The sequence below is a fragment of the Ursus maritimus genome, unplaced genomic scaffold, assembly GCF_017311325.1.
Source record: "Ursus maritimus isolate PB19 unplaced genomic scaffold, ASM1731132v1 scaffold_4, whole genome shotgun sequence".
Taxonomy (NCBI): domain Eukaryota; kingdom Metazoa; phylum Chordata; class Mammalia; order Carnivora; family Ursidae; genus Ursus; species Ursus maritimus.
Genome location: NW_024426552.1, coordinates 64,373,230 through 64,395,363, shown reverse-complemented (window position 1 = coordinate 64,395,363; position 22,134 = coordinate 64,373,230). Strand labels below are relative to the sequence as shown.

At 36.3% G+C, this 22,134-nt stretch overlaps 2 protein-coding genes across 3 annotated transcripts in view; one reads left to right on the top strand and one right to left on the bottom strand.

Annotated features, from left to right (window-relative positions):
- EAF2 (ELL associated factor 2) overlaps positions 1-20,661 on the bottom strand; it is a 64,087-nt gene extending 43,426 nt beyond the window's left edge. Inside the window, exons 1-4 of the mRNA XM_008708178.2 lie at positions 20,481-20,661; positions 12,721-12,815; positions 5,708-5,844; positions 2,635-2,780 (exon numbers count right to left, since the gene is read on the bottom strand). Of these exons, the coding sequence (XP_008706400.1) occupies positions 2,635-2,780; positions 5,708-5,844; positions 12,721-12,815; positions 20,481-20,589 (487 nt within the window). The 5' untranslated portion in view covers positions 20,590-20,661. The remainder of the gene's footprint in view (positions 1-2,634; positions 2,781-5,707; positions 5,845-12,720; positions 12,816-20,480) is intronic.
- A 107-nt stretch (positions 20,662-20,768) lies between these two features.
- IQCB1 (IQ motif containing B1) overlaps positions 20,769-22,134 on the top strand; it is a 58,842-nt gene continuing 57,476 nt past the window's right edge. The window contains exons 1-2 of one of the 2 annotated variants that reach the window (XM_008708179.2): positions 20,769-20,903; positions 21,609-21,691. The gene's annotated coding sequence lies outside the window, so the exon portion shown is untranslated. Of the gene's footprint in view, positions 20,904-21,608; positions 21,850-22,134 lie in introns of both variants that reach the window. The other variant, XM_040621315.1, reaches the window with a different exon arrangement.

Sequence of the window (22,134 nt, the reverse complement as noted above, 5' to 3'; positions counted from 1 at the left end):
TAGACACATAGACCAATGGAACAGAATAGAGACTCCAGAAATGGACTCTCGACTTTATGGTCAACTAATCTTTGACAAAGCAGGAAAAAACATCCAGTGGGAAAAAGACAGTCTCTTCAATAAATGGTGCTGGGAAAATTGGACAGCTATATGCAAAAGAATGAAACTTGACCACTCTCTTACACCATACACAAAGATAAACTCCAAATGGATGAAAGACCTTGATGTGAGATAGGAATCCATCAAAATCATGGAGGAGAACATAGGCATTAACCTCTTCGACATTGGCCACAGCAACTTTTTTCATGACATGTCTCCAAAGGCAATGGAAACAAAAGAAAAAAAGAACTTTTGGGACTTCATCAAGATAAAAAGTTTCCGCACAGCAAAGGAAACAGTCATCAAAACAAAGAGGCAACCCACAGAATGGGAGAAGATATTTGCAAATGAAACTACAGATAAAAGGCTAGTATCCAAGATCTACAAAGAACTTCTCAAACTCAATACACGAGAAACAAATAATCCAATAAAAAAATGGACAGAAGATATGAACACTTTTCCAATGAAGACATACAAATGGCTAACAGACAAATGAAAAAATGTTCAAAATCATTAGCCATCAGGAAAATTCAAATCAAAACCACATGGAGATACCACATCACGGCAGTTAGAATAGCAAAAATGGACAAGGCAAGAAACAGCAAATGTTGGAGAGGTTGTGGAGAAAGGGGAATCCTCTGTTAATGGGAATGCAGTTGGTACAGCCGCTTTGGAAAAGTGTGGCGGTCCCACAAAATTTAAAAATAGAGCTACCCTCTGACCCAGCAATTGCACTACTGGGTATTTACCCCAAAGATACAGACGTAGTGAAGAGAAGGGCCATATACACCTCAATGTTCACAGCATTGTCCACAATAGCTAAATTGTGGAAGGAGCCGATATGCCCTTCAACAGACGAATGGATAAAGAAGATGTGGTCCACATATACAATGGAATATTACTCAGCCATCAGAAAGAACGATTACCCAACATTTGCAGCAACATGGATGGGTCTGGAGGAGATTATGCTAAGTGAAATAAGTCAAGCAGAGAAAGACAATTATCATATAGTTTCAGTCATTTATGGAACATAAGGAATAGCAGGGAGATAGGTAGGAGAAGGAAGGGAAGAATGAAGGGGCGGGTAAACTGAAGGGGGAATGAACCATGAGAGACTATGGACTCTGGGAAACAAACTGAGGGTTTCAGAGGGGAGGGGGTGGGGGATTGGGCTAGGCCGGTGATGGGTATTAAGGAGGACACGTATTACATGGAACACTGGGTGTTATACACAAACAATGAATCATGGAACACTACATCAAAAACTAATAATGTACTGTATGGTGACTAACATAACATAATGAAAAATTTTTAAAAAAACATCTCAAGGTAAAATCTTATATAAAATTGGATCTTATGTTTGGATCATGATAATTTATCCTTTACAATACAATGCTTCAATACAATGCTTTTATTAAGATTGTTGCTAAAAAACAAAGAGGGATTTCTTCTTGTACTGTAAAATTATTGTTGGAGATACTATACAGTTTAATACTCCCTAAAACAGGTTCCATATGATTAATTCCTTTTAGACTTAATAGCAAGGAAGAGTCTGATTCTTTGGAACCTGTCCCTTAGACAATACAAAATATGCTACTTAGGTCTTCATTTTTGTCTCAGTGGCTAGGAAGCTCAGATCTAAATGTAATGCTTTAATAATCAGTAAATATTTAAATAATTTTAAATAATTAGCAAATCCTCTTCCCTTTCAATATCTTGATTTTCTATTACAGGATTTGTTATATAGATGTATAATCATTATTAAAACCCATTTTGGAAGAAGATATGGTAATAAATTAAAATAAAACAAATGAAATTCAAGCAACAAAGGTTTTGAGCTTACCTATTCTTTGCTCACTAATATGTTGGGGAAGTAATACCATAATGGGCCTAGAAGGGCGGAAATGGAATTGGAGAGCTACATGCAAATTATGAAGGAAGAGTGTAGAAGCAAATATACTTTGTGATCAGGTGACCAGAGTTTTACTTCTACCAACCTAAAGCTAGAAAAAAAAAAATGGAGATTTAAGTTTCCTAACTTTCAAAAGGACTATACCTCCCTAGAAACACTTTCCTGCTGGGAAGTAAGCAAGCAATTCAGAACTTATTACATCTTATTACATCTCCTCATTTCACTATTGGTTTGGTGACATCTTAGATACCTACAGTCTGGCGTACATAAAGAACTTTGACAGAAAGATGCTGTGAGGAATTCAATTTAAATTTTCACAACTGTCAAAAATCAATCAATCATTACAACTGTCAAAAAGAAGAAAACTCTACTTACAAACATCTAAATAGCCACTTTTCCCCCTGAATAATAATAAAAGATATAAATTCTATTCTATAGTCTTACTGACAAAATACTCTAAATCATAAACCACACTCTTCCCCCAGAAAAATCCACAATTACAAAAAATATTATGCTCTCAATAACAGTTCAAAGTTAGTCCCCTTGTTAATTAAAATGAAAAATTTTACCTAACATTTCTTAATAATTTCTTACAAGAGACATTATACACACTTAGATTTTACCTCTTTCAATATCATCCATTGGAGATGCTGGAGACATTTTGTCTTCAGATGGAGAATGTTTCACAAGATTGGGAGTCCTAGCTGAATTCCGCATTTGTTGCTGCTGTTGCTCTATACGATACTGAATTCTACTACTTCCTTCAACTCTGCAATTAAGAATATCAAAGGTCAAAACAGGGATGATAGAAATTTAACAACCGTAACTTACAATGTTACTAAAATTGACCACTTATTCTTCTCCCTAGGGATCCTTAAAATGATATTCAAAGATTAAAACATTAATTTAGTTCAATATTTAACAAATATTTATTTAACAAATACTTATTGAGCCCTACTATATGCATGATATACACACAGATGGGGGATACAAATGTGAATAAAAACAAGACTACTGCTTAAAATTGAAGACATGAAACATACACAAATTACAAATAAATGGAAATTATACATAAGTGTATAACAAATACAGCATATCTCCTAAATTCTAAAATTATCATTTCTGTTTAAATCAAATCACTTTCACATTTTTCATTCCTAACTTTAAGACATGTTACTAAAGGAGATTCATATACTTTCCTTTATTTTTTTTTAAAGATTTTATTTATTTATTTGACAGAGAGAGAGACAGCTAGCAAGAGAGGGAACACAAGCAGGGAGAGTGGGAGAGGAAGAAGCAGGCTCCCAGCGGAGGAGCCTGATGTGGGGCTCGATCCCAGAACGCTGGGATCACGCCCTGAGCCAAAGGCAGACGCTTAACGACTGAGCCACCCAGGTGCCCCCATATACTTTCTTTTGAATACTTTTAAGAGTATATAATACATTTATGCTGTATCTTCCATGTCCAGTCACCAAATTGTGTCAGTTCTACCTTCACAGAGTATTTAGAACCTCACTGGTCTCTTCATTACTACTTCCAAAAATTATGGTTTATGCATTTTTCTGTTTCCCACATTGTTTCATTTTACTCAACTTGTTTGGTGGATTAATGTTTCAAAAAAATATAAGCATGTCAATCTACTTATACATGGGCACTGCTCTTTTCAAACAGGTCTTACTCACTGGCTCCAAATAAGACAGATATATTCCTGCCCTCAAACTTTGTCTAAAACTTCATTTTCTCTCTGATCAATTAAATATTTTCCAAACTTTCCTACTAATAAAAATACCAGGGCAGAGAGGGGATAATAAAAATAGAGTTTCCCAGGTCCCTTCTCTGATCTGAAGTTGGACTTGGGAACTCATATTTAACAAGCACCCATAATAATTCTTACCATAAAGTATGTTTGGGGGGAAAAATCTCTAAATCTTTTTAAAATTTTTTTTATTTAAATTCTAGGTAGTTAATGTACAGTGTAATATTAATTTCAGGTGTAGAGTTTAGTGATTCACCACTATATACAACACCCAGTGCTCATCACAAGTGCCCTCCTTAATCCCCACCACCTATTTATTTTATTATTTTTTAATGTTTTTTTATTACATTATGTTAGTCACCATACAGTACATCCCTGGTTTCTGATGTAAAGTTCGATGATTCATTAGTTGCGTATAACACCCAGTGCACCATGCAATACGTGCCCTCCTTACTACCCATCACCAGCCTATACCACTCCCCCAGCCCCTCCCCTCTGAAGCCCTCAGCTTGTTTCTCAGAGTCCATAGTCTCTCATGCTTCATTCCCTCTTCTGATTACCCCCCTTTCTTTTTCCTTTTCTTCTCCTACTGATCTTCCTAGTTCTTATGTTCCATAGATGAGAGAAATCATATGATAATTGTCTTTCTCTGCTTGACTTATTTCACTTAGCATTATCTCCTCCAGTGCTGTCCATGTTGCAGCAAATGTTGAGAACTTGTTCTTTTTGATAGCTGAGTATATTCCATAGTATATATGGACCACAACTTCTTAATCCAGTCTTCTGTTGAAGGGCATCTCGGCTTCTTCCATGATTTAGCTATTGTGGACAATGCTGCTATGAACACTGGGATGCATATGGCCCTTCTCTTCACTACGTCTGTATCTTTGGAGTAAATACCCACCACCCATTTTACTCATCCCTCCACCCACCTCCCGTCTGGTAACCATCAGATTGTTCTCTATAGTTAAGAGTATATTTCTTGGTTTGCCTCTCTCTCTCTTTTTTCCCCATATGTTTATTTGTTTTGTTTCTTAAATTCCACATATGAGTGAAATCATGTTATTTGTCGCTCTCTGACTGACTTATTTCACTTAGCATAACACTCTCTGGCTCCATCCATGTCGTTGCAAATGGCAAGATTTCATTCTTTTTTATGGCTGGGTAACATTCCATTATATGTATACATATACCACATCTTCTTTATCCATTCATCAGTTGGTGGACATTTGGGCTGTTTCCATATTTTGGCTATTTATTGATAACACTGCTATAAACATCAGGGTGCATGTATCCCTTCAAATTCTTAACCTCTCAAGACATCAGTAGGGACTCCCTAAATGCTCCAATACATGCTAACTTCTCCCTTCCTTTAAGTCATAGAACAATTTTTGTCTATGCTATTTTTATGGTTTTTAGTATAGGTCCCTTATATTACATGATAAATGCACCACCAATTTGCAAACAAGAATTTGAGATGTTGAGATGGCTATATTCTTACTGACTTTTTAAATGGAATGATCTGTTAAACCAATTAAAATGCAGACATTTTGAGGTTAGTATTTGTATAAGAAACTTTCCTTTTTCTAGTACCTTACATATTCTAGGTGCTCAATAAATTTTCACTAATGAAGATGAAATTATTTTGGAGAGTGTATAATGGCTCTTATCAGTCCAATTCTATGAAAGCATCTACAATAGAATAAAAGGTAAACCTACACATATAGAAAACATTTAGAAACAAAAAAGCTTTTATATATCATAGGAAGAAGTGTTAAGGATGTCTACCAAATGTAAACTTGGAAAAAAATTAAAACATCTTTGTACCATGCAGAAATAATCCTTGTATAATAATGTGACTTAATCCAATAATTTCTTTCACTGACATTTCCTTAGCAATTTATTTGTTGATAAAGTAATCTATTTCATTAACCACATACCTTGTTTTTTTTACAGTGATGTTGCTGCTGAGTTTTTCTAGTCGGCATTCTCCAGTGTCATGGTTAATAATTAAAATGCATTCCTTTAAGTAAGGTTTCTTTGAACCTTTGAAAACAGTTACTGGTGGAGTTGAACCCTGTTTAAAAAGTTAATTATCATTACTTGAATTATCACGGAAATTCAGTTGGGAGGCTCTTTGAGATCTTCTGTGTTTCTCAATCTATATTATACCTCAAGTAACCTAACTTCCTAAGTTTATTACTCAGACAACAAGGATTCATAGTAAAAAAGACAGATGAAGCAAAGCTAAGGTCTCAAACCTGCTACCATTGAGGAAAGGGAATAGAGGAAGTACTTGCCCTGAGTCATTAAAGATTTGTTTCATTGGTCTACAACAGGCAATTGGGATTCAATTTTAATGCAACAATACATTTTACAGATAAGGGAACAGATGCCCTAAATCATATTTCCTACCCACCCTCTTCTTCCTTCATAAGTTTAGTTTTTTTAAAATCTGGTATTTTCTTAAAGTGGCACTTCCCTATATAGATCACCTGTTATGCTAAACCTCACTAATTTTAGCATTATTAAAAGTGGGAAAACCAGATATAACCTTCATGATATGATATAAAAGAAAGTGAGCAGCATCACCTATAGAGTATTCTTGCCTAAACACACACACACACACACACACACACACACACACACACGGAATCTAACTCTCATCAAGCCTTTAGATAAAACTCTCGGTTTACAGCAAATATAAGGAATAGAGGAAGAAATGAGTAAGATACCTCTAAATAGCAATCCAAGGACTTAAATTACAGTTGATAAGAGATTTGTGCAATATTCTTCTTAAAGATATTTGTATTTCTACTTAGAATAGATCTTAAAATTACAATACATTATTGTACTTTGAGTTCCTGAAGAATAAAGGCCTGGATCATAATTTCTTTTCTTGCTCCTACCACCTAAAGTACAAAACCCTTCACAGATACTAAATGGATGTTGAATATGAACAATATGAACATTTTGATTCTAAGTAACAAGTTAAATAAGGTTTTCATAGTCTCTATACCTGCCTTCCACATTTTGAACAAGTTTTTAAAAAGTAAAGTTTTTTCTTTATTAAATTGAGCACCATTCCTATTTTAAACTTCAATTACTGCCTACCTCCTTATTCCATACTCCAAGAAAGGGGTATTAAAGTATGAGGAAACTCCTAAGCATATGAACTATCTTTGCCTCTAAATAACTATTGTGAGGAAGTGAAATTTAAATCAGAGGCAGCCTGAAAGATAAGAACTCGGCCACCATAGAACTGAGGGTAGAGGGCTCCAGGAAAAGGGAACAGCAAGTGCAAAGGATCTGAGGCCAGAAAGGTGAAGTGAGAGGGAAGGGCTGTGGGAAAGGGAGATGACCTTGGGCAGATGGATGACTGTTAGATCCTGCAGTGTCTTGCTGGCCGTGGGGAGGGTTTGAGATTTTTTCTGCGAGTCATGAGAAGCATTTGGAGGCCTCTAAGGAGAAGGACCATTTATTTATTTATTTATTTACTTACTTACTTACTTAATTAATTTATTGCATCGAGAGCACTTGCAAGCAGGGGGAGGGGCAGAGGGAGAAGAAGAGAGAGAATCCTAAGCAGGCTCCACACCCAGCATGGAACCCAGACTGGAACTGGATCTCAGGATCCTGAGATCATGACCTGAGCCAAAATCAAGAGTCTGATGGTCAACCAACTGAGCCACCCAGGTGCCCCTGGAATTACCTTTTAAAAAGACTGCCTTGTATAAACGTATGTGAACATCTACAGAGTACTAGACACTGTTCCAAGTATTCTGTATGTACAACATTAAACTCATTCAATCCTCAAAAAGAAAAAAAACCTACTGAATACATCTAATCATCTCTATATTTACTGCTATTGCCCAAATTCAGAATCCAATAATCATCTCACCTAGGTTACTATTATCTTCCTCCCTACTCTCCTTCCAGTTTTTCCCCCCATCTGCTGACAGGGAAATCTGATCATGTCTGATTATGAATACCAGGAAAGGAAATTAATCAGTAATGGAAGAGAAAAGTACAATTGTATTCCCAAATAGGAGGGGGGGAAAGAAAGGAAAGAAGAGATGGTTAATGAAACTAATAAAACACAAATGAGAGAAAAATTAAAATTACTAATAAATATACTAAAGATGATAGATATAAAAATCAAGTACATCAGCTTTAAACTAAATGTGGTTAGAATTCTCTTAATAAAAACAGAACATGTCTAACTGGGTTTAAAAATAAAACAGAATGGGGCACCTGGGTCACTCAGTCGGTTGAGTGCCCGACTCTTGATTTTGGCTCAGGTCATGATCTCAGGGTCATGATCTCAGGATTGTGAGATTGAGCCCCACATCAGGCTCCATGCTCATTGTGGAGTCTTGTTTGGGGTTCTCTCTCTCCCTCTCCTTCTGCCCCTACCTCTGCTCACATGCTCTCTCTCTAAAAAACAATAAATAAAATCTAAAAAATATAAAATCTTAAAAATAAAAAAAATCTAAAAAAAGTTAAAAAATGAAACAATATTCTGTTAACAAAAGATATACTTAAAAAAAGAAACTTTATTCTGTTAACAAACGATATACTTAAAACAAAATATCAGCTAAATAAAAGAAACAGACACTGAGATTTCATGAACATGCAAATCAAAAGAAAGCAAGGGTGGCAATATTAATATTAGACAAGGTAGTAGTTAAGCTTAAAATCACAAAAACAGAATTAAAAGATATACAGATAAAAGATACAATTCATTAAAAAATATAACCGTAATAGGATGTTCAAATAGAACCAGTCCTAAAATAAGCTGAGGTCCCAAGAATGTGGTGGATTCTTCTCTCATTCGAGTTAAATACTCAGTGGACAGAATCAAACCAGGTTCATCCTGGAAGGCATGTTGCCCAAGAGGGTGGTTTAAAGGGGCATAGTAGCGCATCTGACATACAGAACTTTCACAAGTCCAGTGTTTGGGGGCTAAAGGCATAAGCAACCATTAGAGATGCATTTCCTGCGTAACAGGAAGTTTAGTTGGAAGTTTCCAGTGGACTTTTCATTGAGTCCCACAAAAGTACTCCTCAAAAGAGAGAGACAGCACTAAAGAATACCAAACTTGGACAACACCAATGACAAATCATTATAGTTAATTAAGTCTTTTCCCTTCAAAATTTAACATTTTGAAATTTTATAATAGTCAATTATAGGAATTATTTGTAAGGAAGAGAGATTTGTAAATGCCCAATATTAACCAGCTTAATTGTCTTCATTTTTATTAGGTTCTTCTACTTGGTACTAGCAAAGAAAATCCAGAGGAATGAAAATTAGAAAATCTACCCTATGAAGGAACTGCCAGAAACTGAAGGTACTCTTAAAAGTATAGTATAATAAAAGTTCTATTTTATAGGATGACTTCTAGCTTCTAGTCATTTTCTTACTCAGATGATGAAAGCAAATTCATAAAGAAAATAGAGAATTAACTATCAAACTAACAAATTAACTATCAAACTAACAATCATTACATTTCCACAAAATTAAGAACTCTGAAGAAATGTAAACCTCCTACTTGTTTAAAGAAGTTCTTCACTTCAGGGAAGAAAACCCACAAAATGTATTTGAGAATGTAATTTCTATTCTTACTTACAATTGTTCTAGGACTGTATGGCCAGCAGAAAAAAATATTTGCTTTCTACATGTGGTAATTTTAACTATTCTCTTTCATTTCAGCTGTCTAAAAGGGTTATTGGATAAAGTTTAAATTCTTTTGCATTACACATTAAGCCCTTTTTTATCTGATTCCTAAATATCTTTCCATCTCCCACTATGTCCCTAGTAGACTGCATCTGATTTAGCCACAGTGGCTTATATGTAGTTCTTCAAATGTAACAGACTTTTTTGTTGCCTTATCTTAGCCCATGTTTTTTTCTTTTCTCTGCCTAAAATGTCTTCCCTCTTTCCTTTACCTGGGTAACTTCAACTCTTCTTCAAGACAGCATAGCCTGGCATCTTTTCTTTCTCTGCTGAGTTCTCTTCTGCACTTCTGTAATATTCTGTGTATACCTCTGTGACAGTCCTTACATTTCTATATTTTAATCAGTTATTTCCTGTCTTCCTCATTAAATGGTAATATTTTTCAGGGCACTGGCTATGTCTAGTCTTCTGCTGTATTCCCAACAGCTGCCTAGCACAGGAGCTACCACACAAACGTACATGTATATATGGCCCATCTGCCCATCTGTTTCTCTTCCTCATGCACATATATACACATACAAATATTGAGACATATTTTTTTGGATATATATCTGGTGGACTTTTGGGGGGGTTACTTCTTCCCAAATTATTTCTTTGCTGTTTTAGAAATTTACAATTTGAAGGCTTGTAAACTTCCTTCTATACTTGTCATTCCCTAAAGAGATATTTCAGTTGAGATCATACTAAACACATGGTGGATGGGACTCTTGCTTAAAGAAGGATATGCATGAATGAGAAAGTTTTATTAATAAATGTAAGAATCCCCATCTGTTTGTAAGAGAAAAAGCAGTGCAAGGAATGAGGAAGGAAGGATTATTAATTTGAGAGAAGAATATTCTACATGGCAAAGAAGAACCCAGCTACAGTTTTTTTGCAAACCAATCATCACTGATCAATAATCCTATAATCTGAGACCAGGCTAGTGGTACCTGTTATCAATTTAAGGCTTTTCAATAACTTTTAGAATTAAGGAGATGGTTTAGGTTTTTCTTTAATAAACATCATAAAGCTAAAAAGCCTTAGACATATGGGTACTAAATTTCCAAACTATTTTAGAGATGCCAGCTTTTCATAATAGAGTAATACAAAAGTTTATTCATCCACATGTCTCACGGAATTGGTTGTTCATTTCCTTCAGTTTGTAAGGGAGCAAATGAGAAGCCTCCCCCACAAATTTAATTAACCTTAGGAAAAGTTTCAGAGGCAGCAACTGATATAGTCTGACATAACAGTGGGGTCTCAATAAATAGTGTTGACTGATAAAAAATAAGAAGACTAGAGGACTAGAGGATAGAGAGCTTGCTTGCTCTACCTCTAATCACAACAAATCATCTCATAAATGCATACAAGAGAATGTTGATGAACTGGCACAAAATCACTTCTGTTAAGAAATTAAAGAAAACAAAGAAAAGTAATCTCAGTCCAGTGCTTTCTCTATATGTTAAAATATAAAGTTATAGTCTTTGTGTTCTTTGAGAATAGACCAAGTCAGTATAAAAGAAAAAAAAAGAAACAAGTTGATTACAAAGAAATTTCGAACTCAAAAACTGAGAAACCTAGAGCAACAAATAATTTGTCTATTTATGTAAATAGTATTTGACAGTGTTACTTGGAAAATTCTGGAAATTTTTTAAATGGACAAAACTTTGGTTAAATCCTCCCTGACCTAGCCTCTTTCTTTTCTAATCCATTCCCTAAACTATTGCTAAAATCACTCTAAAAGCACAAATCTAATCATGTTACTACTCTGCTTAAAAACCTCTAATGGTACTCTAATACCTATGGAATAAAGTCGAAATTCTACATTAGACGATAATATATTTTTCACAGTTTGATTCCAATCTACCTTTCCAGATTCTACTGCTATCAACCATTTTTTATAATTCTGTCATTTATTCACTACATTAATTCATTTATTCCACGAACTTCTTGTTCTTTCTTTATTAGAGCCATTTACATACTGTTCCTTCTGCCTAGAATAGTCTACTCCCTTTCTGCCTGATGAAATTCTACTTGTCCTTCAAGGCTCAGCGCAAATAGCATCTGCCATGTGAAGCCTTTCAAGATTCTACCAGGCAGAGTTTTTTTTGTTTTTTGTTTTTTTTAATTCTGGTATGTTAGTCACCATACAGTACTTCATTAGTTTTTGATGTAGTGTTCCATGATTCATTGCTTGCGTATAACACCCAGTGTTCCATGCAATATGTGCCCTCCTTAATACCCTTCACTGGGCTAGCCCATCCCCCCATCCCCTTCCCCTCTAAAACCCTCAGTTTGTTTCCCAGAGTCCATGGTCTCTCGTGGTTCATTTTCCCCTCTGTTTAACCCCCCTTCATTTTTCCCTTCCTTCCCCCCTTCATTTTGCCCTTCCTTCTCCTAATGATCTCCCTGCTATTCCTTATGTTCCACAAATGAGTGAAACCATATGACAATTGTCTTTCTCTGCTTGACTTATTTCACTGAGCATAATCTCCTCCAGTCCCATCCATGCTGATGCAAATGTTGGGTAACCATTCTTTCTGATGGCTGAGTAATATTCCAGGTAGAGTATTTGATTCCACTTATGTGCTTGCACCGAATTTTGTACATGTTCTAACTTATAGCATTAGACATCTGTGTGTCTTTCTGCTATAACAGATTAGGACTAGAAGGCTAGGAATATGCTATTGTTCCTAGTTCAGAGTACAAAATTTGGCTCATAATAATCATTTAATAAGTATATGTTTAGACCTCCAAGTGTTTCAAATAATTTGAAATGATAGTTCTTGAAACTTATTAAATAGATCAAAGTATTTTTTAAAAAGAAAGGGGGGTAATCAGAAGGGGGAATGAAGCATGAGAGACTATGGACTCTGAGAAACAAGCTGAGGGCTTCAGAGGGGAGGGGGGTGGGGGAATGGGATAGGCTGGTGATGGGTAGTAAGGAGGGCACATATTGCATGGTGCACTGGGTGTTATACGCAACTAATGAATCATCGAACTTTACATCAGAAACCAGGGATGTACTGTATGGTGACTAACATAATATAATTTAAAAATATTATAAAAAAAGTATTTTCAGATTGTTTTACCTAAAATAGCTTAAAATAAGTTTTTTTTGCTTTGGTATATTTGTTAACTACTTTATCACTACATGAATTGTGTAATTAGTTTCATTTAAATTTAGCAGAAATCCTGCAAAAGGATACTTTCAGTCTAAATATATACAAATACTCACTTCTATATTTGGCAGAGTTATTGTCACCTGTTCACCTTTGCCAACTTCAAGCTCTCCTTCACAGGAAGTGTCAATAGAAGCAGGTTTGAAGTCATCTAAAAATAGAGACAGATATGGATTTTTATAAAATGGAACAATAGCTGGGTACCTGGATATCAAAAATATAAGCATGTTTCAGCGTGATAAATCATTTTGCAACATCCAGTAATTAAAATGGTTTAGAAGAGTCTTCATATTACATATAAAATCCAATCCGTTTATTTCTGTATGTATAATTCCGAGAAAAAAAGAAACAACTAAACTCTAAAATAGTGTTCCTCAAACCATGCTCCCTCCGAATCCTGTTTAGGTTAAGATAAACTAGACTAAGATGTTCTACTGCTAAAAAATACATAATGTCAATGTTTTCACAATTTGCTAAAAACTGGTATCAGTAGAATGTTTTCAATTTTCAGTCTTTTTCTCCCGTAATTTTTCTTAAACCACCTTGGGTGTCTACTATCACTTGCCAGCTGTCCTAGCAGAATACATAATTAATGAATACATGGTAAATACATATTTATGGAAAAGCTTAAGAAAAAGCAATCATTGAGTTTAGCAGTTTGAGTTTTTCATGAATCCTACCATTAAAGGATACGTAAATTTAACCAAATCTGCAACTTCGGAAGAACTTAAAATAGGCTTTCATTTTGAGTTAAATCATAATTCAAATGTTATTAAAATATATTACCCAGAAGGAATTTAGAGTGCCCAGATATTTCACATGCTGAACAAGTTTAAAAACCTCTAAGATATGAAAGCCACTTAAAAATAATTCACATCAAATCATATCAATGACCAATAACTCTGATATAGAATTCCTCGGGTAATACATATTTTTCCAAGGTTAACTCTTTATTAAAATATAGCATACATGCAAACTAGAACATGAATAAGCTTTGATGAATTTTCACAAAGTGACACATATGTAATCACCAACCAGATCAAGAGATAGAACATTATCAATCCCTGAAAGGCCTCTCCCAATTACCCCTACCCCAAGAGACTGATCTTTATATTAATAGGGAAGCCAAAGACAAAAAGTTTAAATCCAAAGTACTGAACATTTATTAGAATTTAGGGGACTATAATAGGTAGATCTTGGGAAAAGAGAATCTTCCAGTGCTCATCAAATCATTTGCTGTCAATAAACAAAAGCTGGCCCTGCTTCCCAGTCATAATTATAATGGCTAACATTTATGGAGCACTTACTTCCTGCCAGGCATCATGCTTAACATTTCATATTTAATTCTTATAACAACCCTAAGAAAGGAAATGAAATCCATTCTTAAGTTCCTTAAGCACATATGAATATAAACAATTCACAGAAGTATTCTCTATAATACAATTTATTCTTCATGCTGCTTTAATTCAAAACAGAATACATGCAATATCTCTTAAAACCTTGATGCTTATTTCTAGATTTTAAGAAACAGATAAAAAATAACATAAGCAATATGAAAAATGTGAAAGAATTTGATTTACAGTGTATCTTTAGGTAGTAACATGAGGATAAAGACTGAAAATAAATTGGGGAGTTTGTTAGTAGCAGTAAAGTAATGAGAAAGATAAAAAATAATTTAGGTGTTAAGTTTTTGATGCTTGAAAGAAGTTCTAGAGAAATAAGTGTTAATTAATATCAATTAATTAAAAGACTACAATATTGAAGGAAACAAATCAGAACTGAGCCTTGAGTATCACAGAAATAAAGAGAAAGTAGAAAGCAGAAGACAGGAAAATCCAAGAGAATAAACAAAGATACAAAATAAAATAATAATAACAGCTATTGCTTATATAATTACTTATACAATTATTTTAAAATTTTTCCTAATTACTTTTATCTCAAAGCTTCACAAAAATTCTGTAAAGTAGTGTATATCCCTATCTTACAGATAAGGCAAATGATGGTGGAAGAAATTAAGCCCTTTGCCCAAGATCATGGAATTAATATTTGTTAAAGCTAGAATAAGGAACCACCAAATTTAGTAGACAAAAGATAAGTGGTTGACCAACAACCTCTGATATCAGTTTTATTTAAGATTTTATTTACTTACTAGAGAGAGAGAGAGCACAAGCTGGAGGGGGAGGAACGGGGAGAGAGAGTGAAGCAGATTTCCCACTGAGCGGAGAGCCCCACATGGGGCTCCATCCCAGGACCCCGGGATCATGACCCAAGCCAAAGGCAGACACTTAACCAACTGAGCCACCCAGGTGCCTGATATTAGTCTTATTGATATCAACATTGGTGGAGAAAGAAGATAATTTCAATCTGAGCTAGTAAATATCATTTGAAACCCTAAAGTGAAAATTTCATTTTATAAGGATGTATACAGAATAAATGAAGTAATTACCACTTAAAATGTTTTAATATAAGTAATTTATCATCATGGCCTATGGGGGTACCCAAAATAAAAGTCTTTATTCATCTTAAAGTGTCCACAACATTCTAATTTTAACTATCCTTCAAGGTTCTGCTCACCAGTGTAAGTATTCCTGTAAATATTCCTCAATCTTCTTCATCACTCACATTTAATCACTATGTCTTTTTCCATAATATCTTTCAGAGCCATCTTTTATTATTGCTGAGGACAAAGTAGTTTTCGATCAACGAAAAGCTAAACTATCAAAGTACCTACAGCTTGCTCATCTGCTTTTCTGTTTTTGCTCTTAGAATGTGAATCCTATTTCAAAGTCTCCTCTTCCCTAAAGTAGTCGCTGGGTGGAGCCCTTTCCCTACTCTCCAAAATCTCTCTCCCCCCCCACCCCTTCTGTAGCATTTACCATACCATTCATCAAAACCTAACATAAATGACGTGGCATTATTTACCTCTTCCTGTACATGCCCTTTTGGACTGTAATTTTTTAAAGTATAATGCCTCATACTTTAATTCCTCCTGAATTATGGCTCCTAGCATAATGCCTTTAATATAATGGGCACATATGAGGTCTTTGTAATTGACTCTGGTTCATATGTTTATCCTTCTCTGAACCTTCTCCAAACTTATTTTAAGTATAACCTTATTTCAGTTAAATTATATGCAAAAGGCTTGTTTTCTAATTGTTCCCTGAGGATCAGATTCATCTGTACTTCAAGACTCTCATTTCTTTAGGGTAGATACTGCCATATTCCTTTTGTACTTTTCACTAGTACATTTTTGTTCTCATAGAGGGCACCCATAACTTAATATTTGACAATGAAGAATTCTCTATGATAAATAGGTAAAACAGAAATGACATCCTAGAGTAAAACCATGGTTCTCTGATCTCCCATATTTTTCTGACAGTGACACAAAGGACAATACTGGGATATATGGCTGTCATTTAACTACAGCTAAATAATGCTTTAGAGAAGAGGCCAGAAAGGTAACCCAAAGCAGTGAAGCAGACCAGCGGGGAACCACAGTGAATAAGCCCAATCTCAAGAAGACCACCAACTGCTGTCAAGAGGAATATGGGTTTGGTGTGACCAGGTTATCTTCTGATTTTTGAAAGAGAAGCTGGTAATCCAGATTTCTGTATAAAAGATCTTGATTTTTACATATTTACAACTAATTTCTGTTAAAACAACAACTGTGTGGGTCAAACAAAGCATCTCTAATGTCAAACTCAGCCAATAGGCTGTTAATCTATAACCTCTGTTTTAGTGTTTAAATACAGATTCTTTTCCTTTATAATATATCATCACTTTAGATCTTCACAACAGCTCTTTGAAGATTCTCACCCACATTTTACCAATAGGGAATTCCTCTAAAGTAATGAAGCCAGTAAAAAAATCAAGTCAGGAACTCAAGCCACATACTCCATCCACTCATAACCTATAGCCTTTTTGCCTTATATTCAGTTCTTAACTTTTGCATATATTGGTGGTGGAGGGGTTGTTAGGAGATGAGGAATAATGATAAGTCCCTATGGGAATCTGATGAAATTATAAATCAGCTATAGATTCTCTCCACAGAAAAAAATGCATATATAAATATACATATCAAGTACTGCATAATTTCAAGAGATTCCCAAGTCCCTGAAGCCTAGATGTCTATGGGACAACGATAAGAGACAGAAATGTACTCAAAATATCTGTGGCTTTACTTAATGATAAGCATGAATTTATAATCAATAAATCAAAACTATTCTGAACCTATTCACATTTTTAATTATTTTGCTGTTAGAATAAGTTCTTTTTATTACTTGTTATATTGTCTTTTATTTGCCTTCAAACAAGTTTTTTTAAGTGTGTAACTTTTGAGTTTCAAGTGAATGAAGTATAAACCTAGAATTATAGAATTTGTTGAGTAATCTCATGTTTTCCATATGCTTTCAAATGTCAAATGTATTTTTGAAGTTGCTGTAATTCCAGACTACATACATAGCTTCTTTCTTTCAGTTCTCCTTGGTTTGGAAAACTCACCACCAAATTTACCATTTATTTATTCTTTGTAGATTTCCTTCATCTATGTTATTGCTTCTTTTCTTTAAAGATTTATTTAATTTAGACAAAGAGAGAGAGAGAGAGAGAAGGTGCAGGGGGAAGAGCAGGGGGAGGAGCAGAGGAAGAGAAAGAAAATCTCCCCACGCAGGGGCAGGGCTTGATCTCATGACCCTGAGATCACGACCTGAGCCGAAATCAAGAGTCCAACACAACCAACTGAGCCACCCAGGTGTCCCTATGTTATTTTATTCTTTACAGTACAATCACTTATATTAGATATAGAGTAGAAAAACATTTCCTACTTTGCACTTAATGCTTTTTCAGTCAATGCTGATCACTTTTCTGACTATTTAAGCTGTAGTGTCACATAATGTCTATATCATCATAAAAGAATCACAGTTACTATCATAAATTTACTTGCTGGGATATGAACTAATTCAACTAACTCCAAAACTTATACCCTTTCCAATATACCACATTGATCAGAGAACATTCATCATAAATATAATTTTAATCCCATCTTCATTAGTGTACCTTCTAATGTTTGCTCACACCAAAGCTTAACAACCACTTTTTGGGGAGTGGCTCCACTTGAAGCCTCAGACAATCACCCTGTAGTCACTGCCCATGAGTTCTTCATTTAGTGTCAGCAAAAAGTAGTGTCATTTACAAACTTGGAAATTTCAATATTTAGTTCCTTATCTAGATATAAATTGTAAAATTAACACTAGTCCAAATTTAAAATTTATTTTAGTGCATCCTGTTACTCCAACTCTTCCACCCAGTGAAGTATCTGCTGCTGAACATTTAGCTTATCATTTATAGAACATCCCATGTCTTCCCTACCACATGCCAGACTATATTTTTGATAGGTTTTTATTGCTAAGCCCTGGTAAATGCCTTGAAAGTCTAAGTTAATTACATCCATCGGCATTCCTCATACACACATGAATATAATGCTTCAAGAATAATAGTGACTTGTTTATGCAATCTTATTTAATCCTTAAAAATCTCTGAAATGTAGATACAATAGATATTATTATGACCATTTACATACAAGAAAACTGAGGCTGAGAGTTTAGAGAATGTTCCAAAAGTTGCATTACGTACATAGGTGGTGGAGGCCAGAATTCACATCCAGTTTTGTCCAAAGTCTAAGCATATTAGACAGGCATAATTATGTACATAAACATAGAATATTACTTTCTCCCAGATTACGCTGACTCACTTGAGTGTTTGTTATAAATTAGGTCCACCTGAACGAAAGTAAGATTTCCTGTACTATAGTTTCTGTCCCTTACTCTGAGTCCTTAAGAGTGAGCATCATATGGTAAATGAACCTATCCTCAAGGATAATGACTGGTTTTATTCAAATAAATCAAAGATTCTGCCTGCTTCAACAAGAATAAAACTGAGGCTAAAAACCTTTCTTATGTCTCTCACAGCACTAAGAGTGTATTCAAACATCCGGGTTTATTGTGATTGTTATTCCTATGGTTGTTTTGTCCATTTTTATTGCTGTTTTTTCCATTCTTGTGGCTAGATCAACTGATTCTTAAGCTCTAAAGGCACAATTCCAACATGTGGAGAACTTTTATGAATGAGAAGCTTTGAAGCACCTGCAAAGAGTTTTTCAAAGGCTATTTTATATTCTCTTCATTTGGGGTTCATGCCCTTAAAAGAGAATATACACCCAAGTTACATGAAAATATAACAATCAAATGAGTAAAGTTTTATAATCTTAAACTTTGATTTGAAAAATTATTAAAAGGCTACCACAAATCTGAGAAAGAAGAGGAGAGAGGAGAGATTATTTGTGAGAAAGGCATGGAGAAACTAGGTAAGAGCTATATCACACTTTTGGAAAATGCGACTGAAGGAGAGAAAATGTATAGCCAGCACTAGCTGTCTCACTGTGGTTAATGTTGGACGACATAGTATGGCAAAGCAGAAAAAACAAAGGACGGGGTGCCTGGGTGTCTCAGTCAGTTGGGAGGCCAACTCTTGATGTCAGGTTAGGTCTTGATCTCAGTGTGGTGAAAAAAAAGAAAGAAAGACAAAACAAAGGACCCTGTTGAAGATCTTCTGCTTTCAAATAATCTCCCCTGTTTATTCTACTAACTGGATGTTAATTTTGCTTAACAAAACTCTTTTATAAAATGCAAATATATCCTTGGAGAGTTAAACCTATTGGTCTTTTTACCTTTACCCTGAGTTACTATAATTACATTGTCTACAACTTAACTAAACTTTTGGAGAATGTTGAGTTTTAATTGGGTATTTTGATTCAAGCATGTAAAAGTTCAGAGTAAAAACCATGAAGATCTCTGGACAGTCTAAGGACAGGATGACTGAGAAAGGTAGAATGATGAGACACTAAGGAAGAACAGGGCAGGGGAAAGGAAGTGAAAAAATACCTACTTTACAATTTTGCCACAGAAAAATAAGAGGTTATGATTCAAAGATCTTAAAGTTTCCTTTCCGCTCTATAATTCTGAGGGCTACTATGCAAAGAATGAAATATTTTACATACCAAATCATAATATGCTATATTTTCCTTCCTGGAATCTACACCATCCAACATTAAAGTAAAAGAGCTCCTTTCTCGACCTAAACAACATAACAGAGGGTAATTTATCAAAACTAGTTCCAGAGGACAATCAAAAGGAAATAAAAAAGAGAAATAAATATCTTTCTTAAAAAATGAATAACACACCCTCAAGTACTTTGATAATCAGTATTTGGCAACTATCTGAACGATCAGTATTTGGTAACTGTCTGAACGAAATCAGGGGTCCAAAGAGATACAGATTACTGGAATGGTTCAGAATATTTACCCAGGAACACACTAAACAAGAACTCTCATTAGGCAGTGACAGAGAAAGTGAAGAAAAGGGGGAATATTTCCCTACCAGCCTGAAGGCATTCCCTTTCCCTTGCATAATAGTTCAATCCTTTGCACCCTTCCATCTGTCACCTTACTATTTTCCTATCCATCTCTGCATCATCCACCAGTCATGTCTGTCTCCACAATCACACCTGTAGATCTCCTCCACAAAGTTTCCTTTTCTCCTTCTTGGTCTCACTTGAATCTCTGCCCAGGGATTACCCACACCTGCTCAACTCGGCTCCTTCCACGAAACCTCTGGGACTCCAGGCAGGGCAACGGATAGCGCTGGGCACCCCATTCTCCAGCAGAGTAAGGGGGTCTGTGGGAACACAACTCTGAGAGGTTTGTGCCTCCACACCCGCATATCCAGAGCTCCCCTTTTTCCCGGGGATCGTCCTCACTCACAGCGTATAGTGTGGAAGGCGCAGCGCGGCTGCTTCTCGAAACTCTCGCCTAACTTGAGAACCCGCTCGCGACGGTCCATGTGCGAGGGTCCCGCTGCTCCATTCATCATTCTCTGGCTGCGACTTTGCCTTGGCCACCTGCGCTCACTCCCATCTGCCACCTCATCCTGAAACAGCTGCACTTGGTGTGGCCCGGGCACCCAGGAGACTCCGCCCCGCGCCTCACGCGCGCGGCCCCAGCGGGCACCTCTCGCGTGCTGATTGGCTTCCTGGAGAGGCGCGCCCCGCCCCCTGGCTTCGAGGATCCTGGTCCCGCCTCCAGGTCTCTTCCCGCGTTGCGACGCTCGCCTCCCGGGAAGGCCGCACAGCTGAGGTGCTTGGTTGGAGCAGGGTCCCCTGGAGGAGAACGCGAAGGGAGGATGAGGTAACCCACCTGAGGTGGCGACTGGGGAAGAAGAGAATCTCGGGGTGCCGGGAAGCCAGGGCCACAGGGTTTCTGGGCCAAGCTCCCCGGCCCGTAGGAGCTACCTAACGGGAGAATCTGCGCCTTTCTGTGGAGATCTGTAGTGGAAACTGAGGCCTGGGGAGGGGCGGGAGCGGGGCACAAGGCCCGGTGTCTTGCCCAAGGCATGATACCGCCAAAGTTGGGTCTAGAACCCGGAGCGAAGGAGCCCGCGACCTCAGAGCCTCGGACCTTGGACCTCACTGGAGGCGACGCCGTTACCTCGGCAATCGCCTTCTGATCTTTTCCAGAGAAGTTCCCGGTGGTACTAGGACCGGGACAGGCGACGGGGAGGAAGGGGAAAAAAGATTCGGAGTTAGGAATTACGGTGTTTCAGATCACTTGCAACCAGATTGCATTAGATAGCCTTCTTTTTTTTTTTTATGTTTTTTTACTATATTATGTTAGTCACCATACAGTACATCCCCGGTTTCCGATGTAAAGTTCGATGATTCATTAGTTGCGAATTAACACCCAGTGCACCCTGAAATACGTGCCCTCCTTACTACCCATCACCAGTCTATCCCATTCCCCCACCCCCCTCCCCTCTGAAGCCCTCAGTTTGTTTCTCAGAGCCCATAGTCTCTCATGCTTCATTCCCCCTTCTTTTATTCATTTCCTTCACAGTGATCCTTGAAGGCAGTAACGGCACGGCCAGGAAGACGAAATTCCCAAAGGATCAAGGCCTGAGTTCTTACTGTGGCAACAGGGTAGTAGCATTAATAAGCGAAAAATAATTGTCTTTTTTTTCCTGTCAAAAGTTCATGAGTTTAATGGTAAAGATGAGGGAACTGTTGTATTAGAGGAGAAGCACCCAACAGAAAGTTTACATATGGTTGTCGTATCGGGTGGTTGTTCTTCAGGATAAGTATGTAGTCAAACTCTACTCCCATACTTTCTTAGCCAAATTTGTCGATTTATTGTTTTAGGCAAGTCCATGAATATGTCTCCCTCAATCTGCTTGTCTAAATTCTACTTTTTTAAGGAGTATTAAGATTGTTTAGTGTGGTAATTAAGTGCTCAGCTTCCGGAGACAGAATTTTTGTATTTCAACCCCAGCTTCATACTTTACAATGTGACTTTACAATGTGACTTCACGCAAACTAAAGTATGCTCATGGTTAAAATTGGGAGAAAAATAATAGTGCTTATTC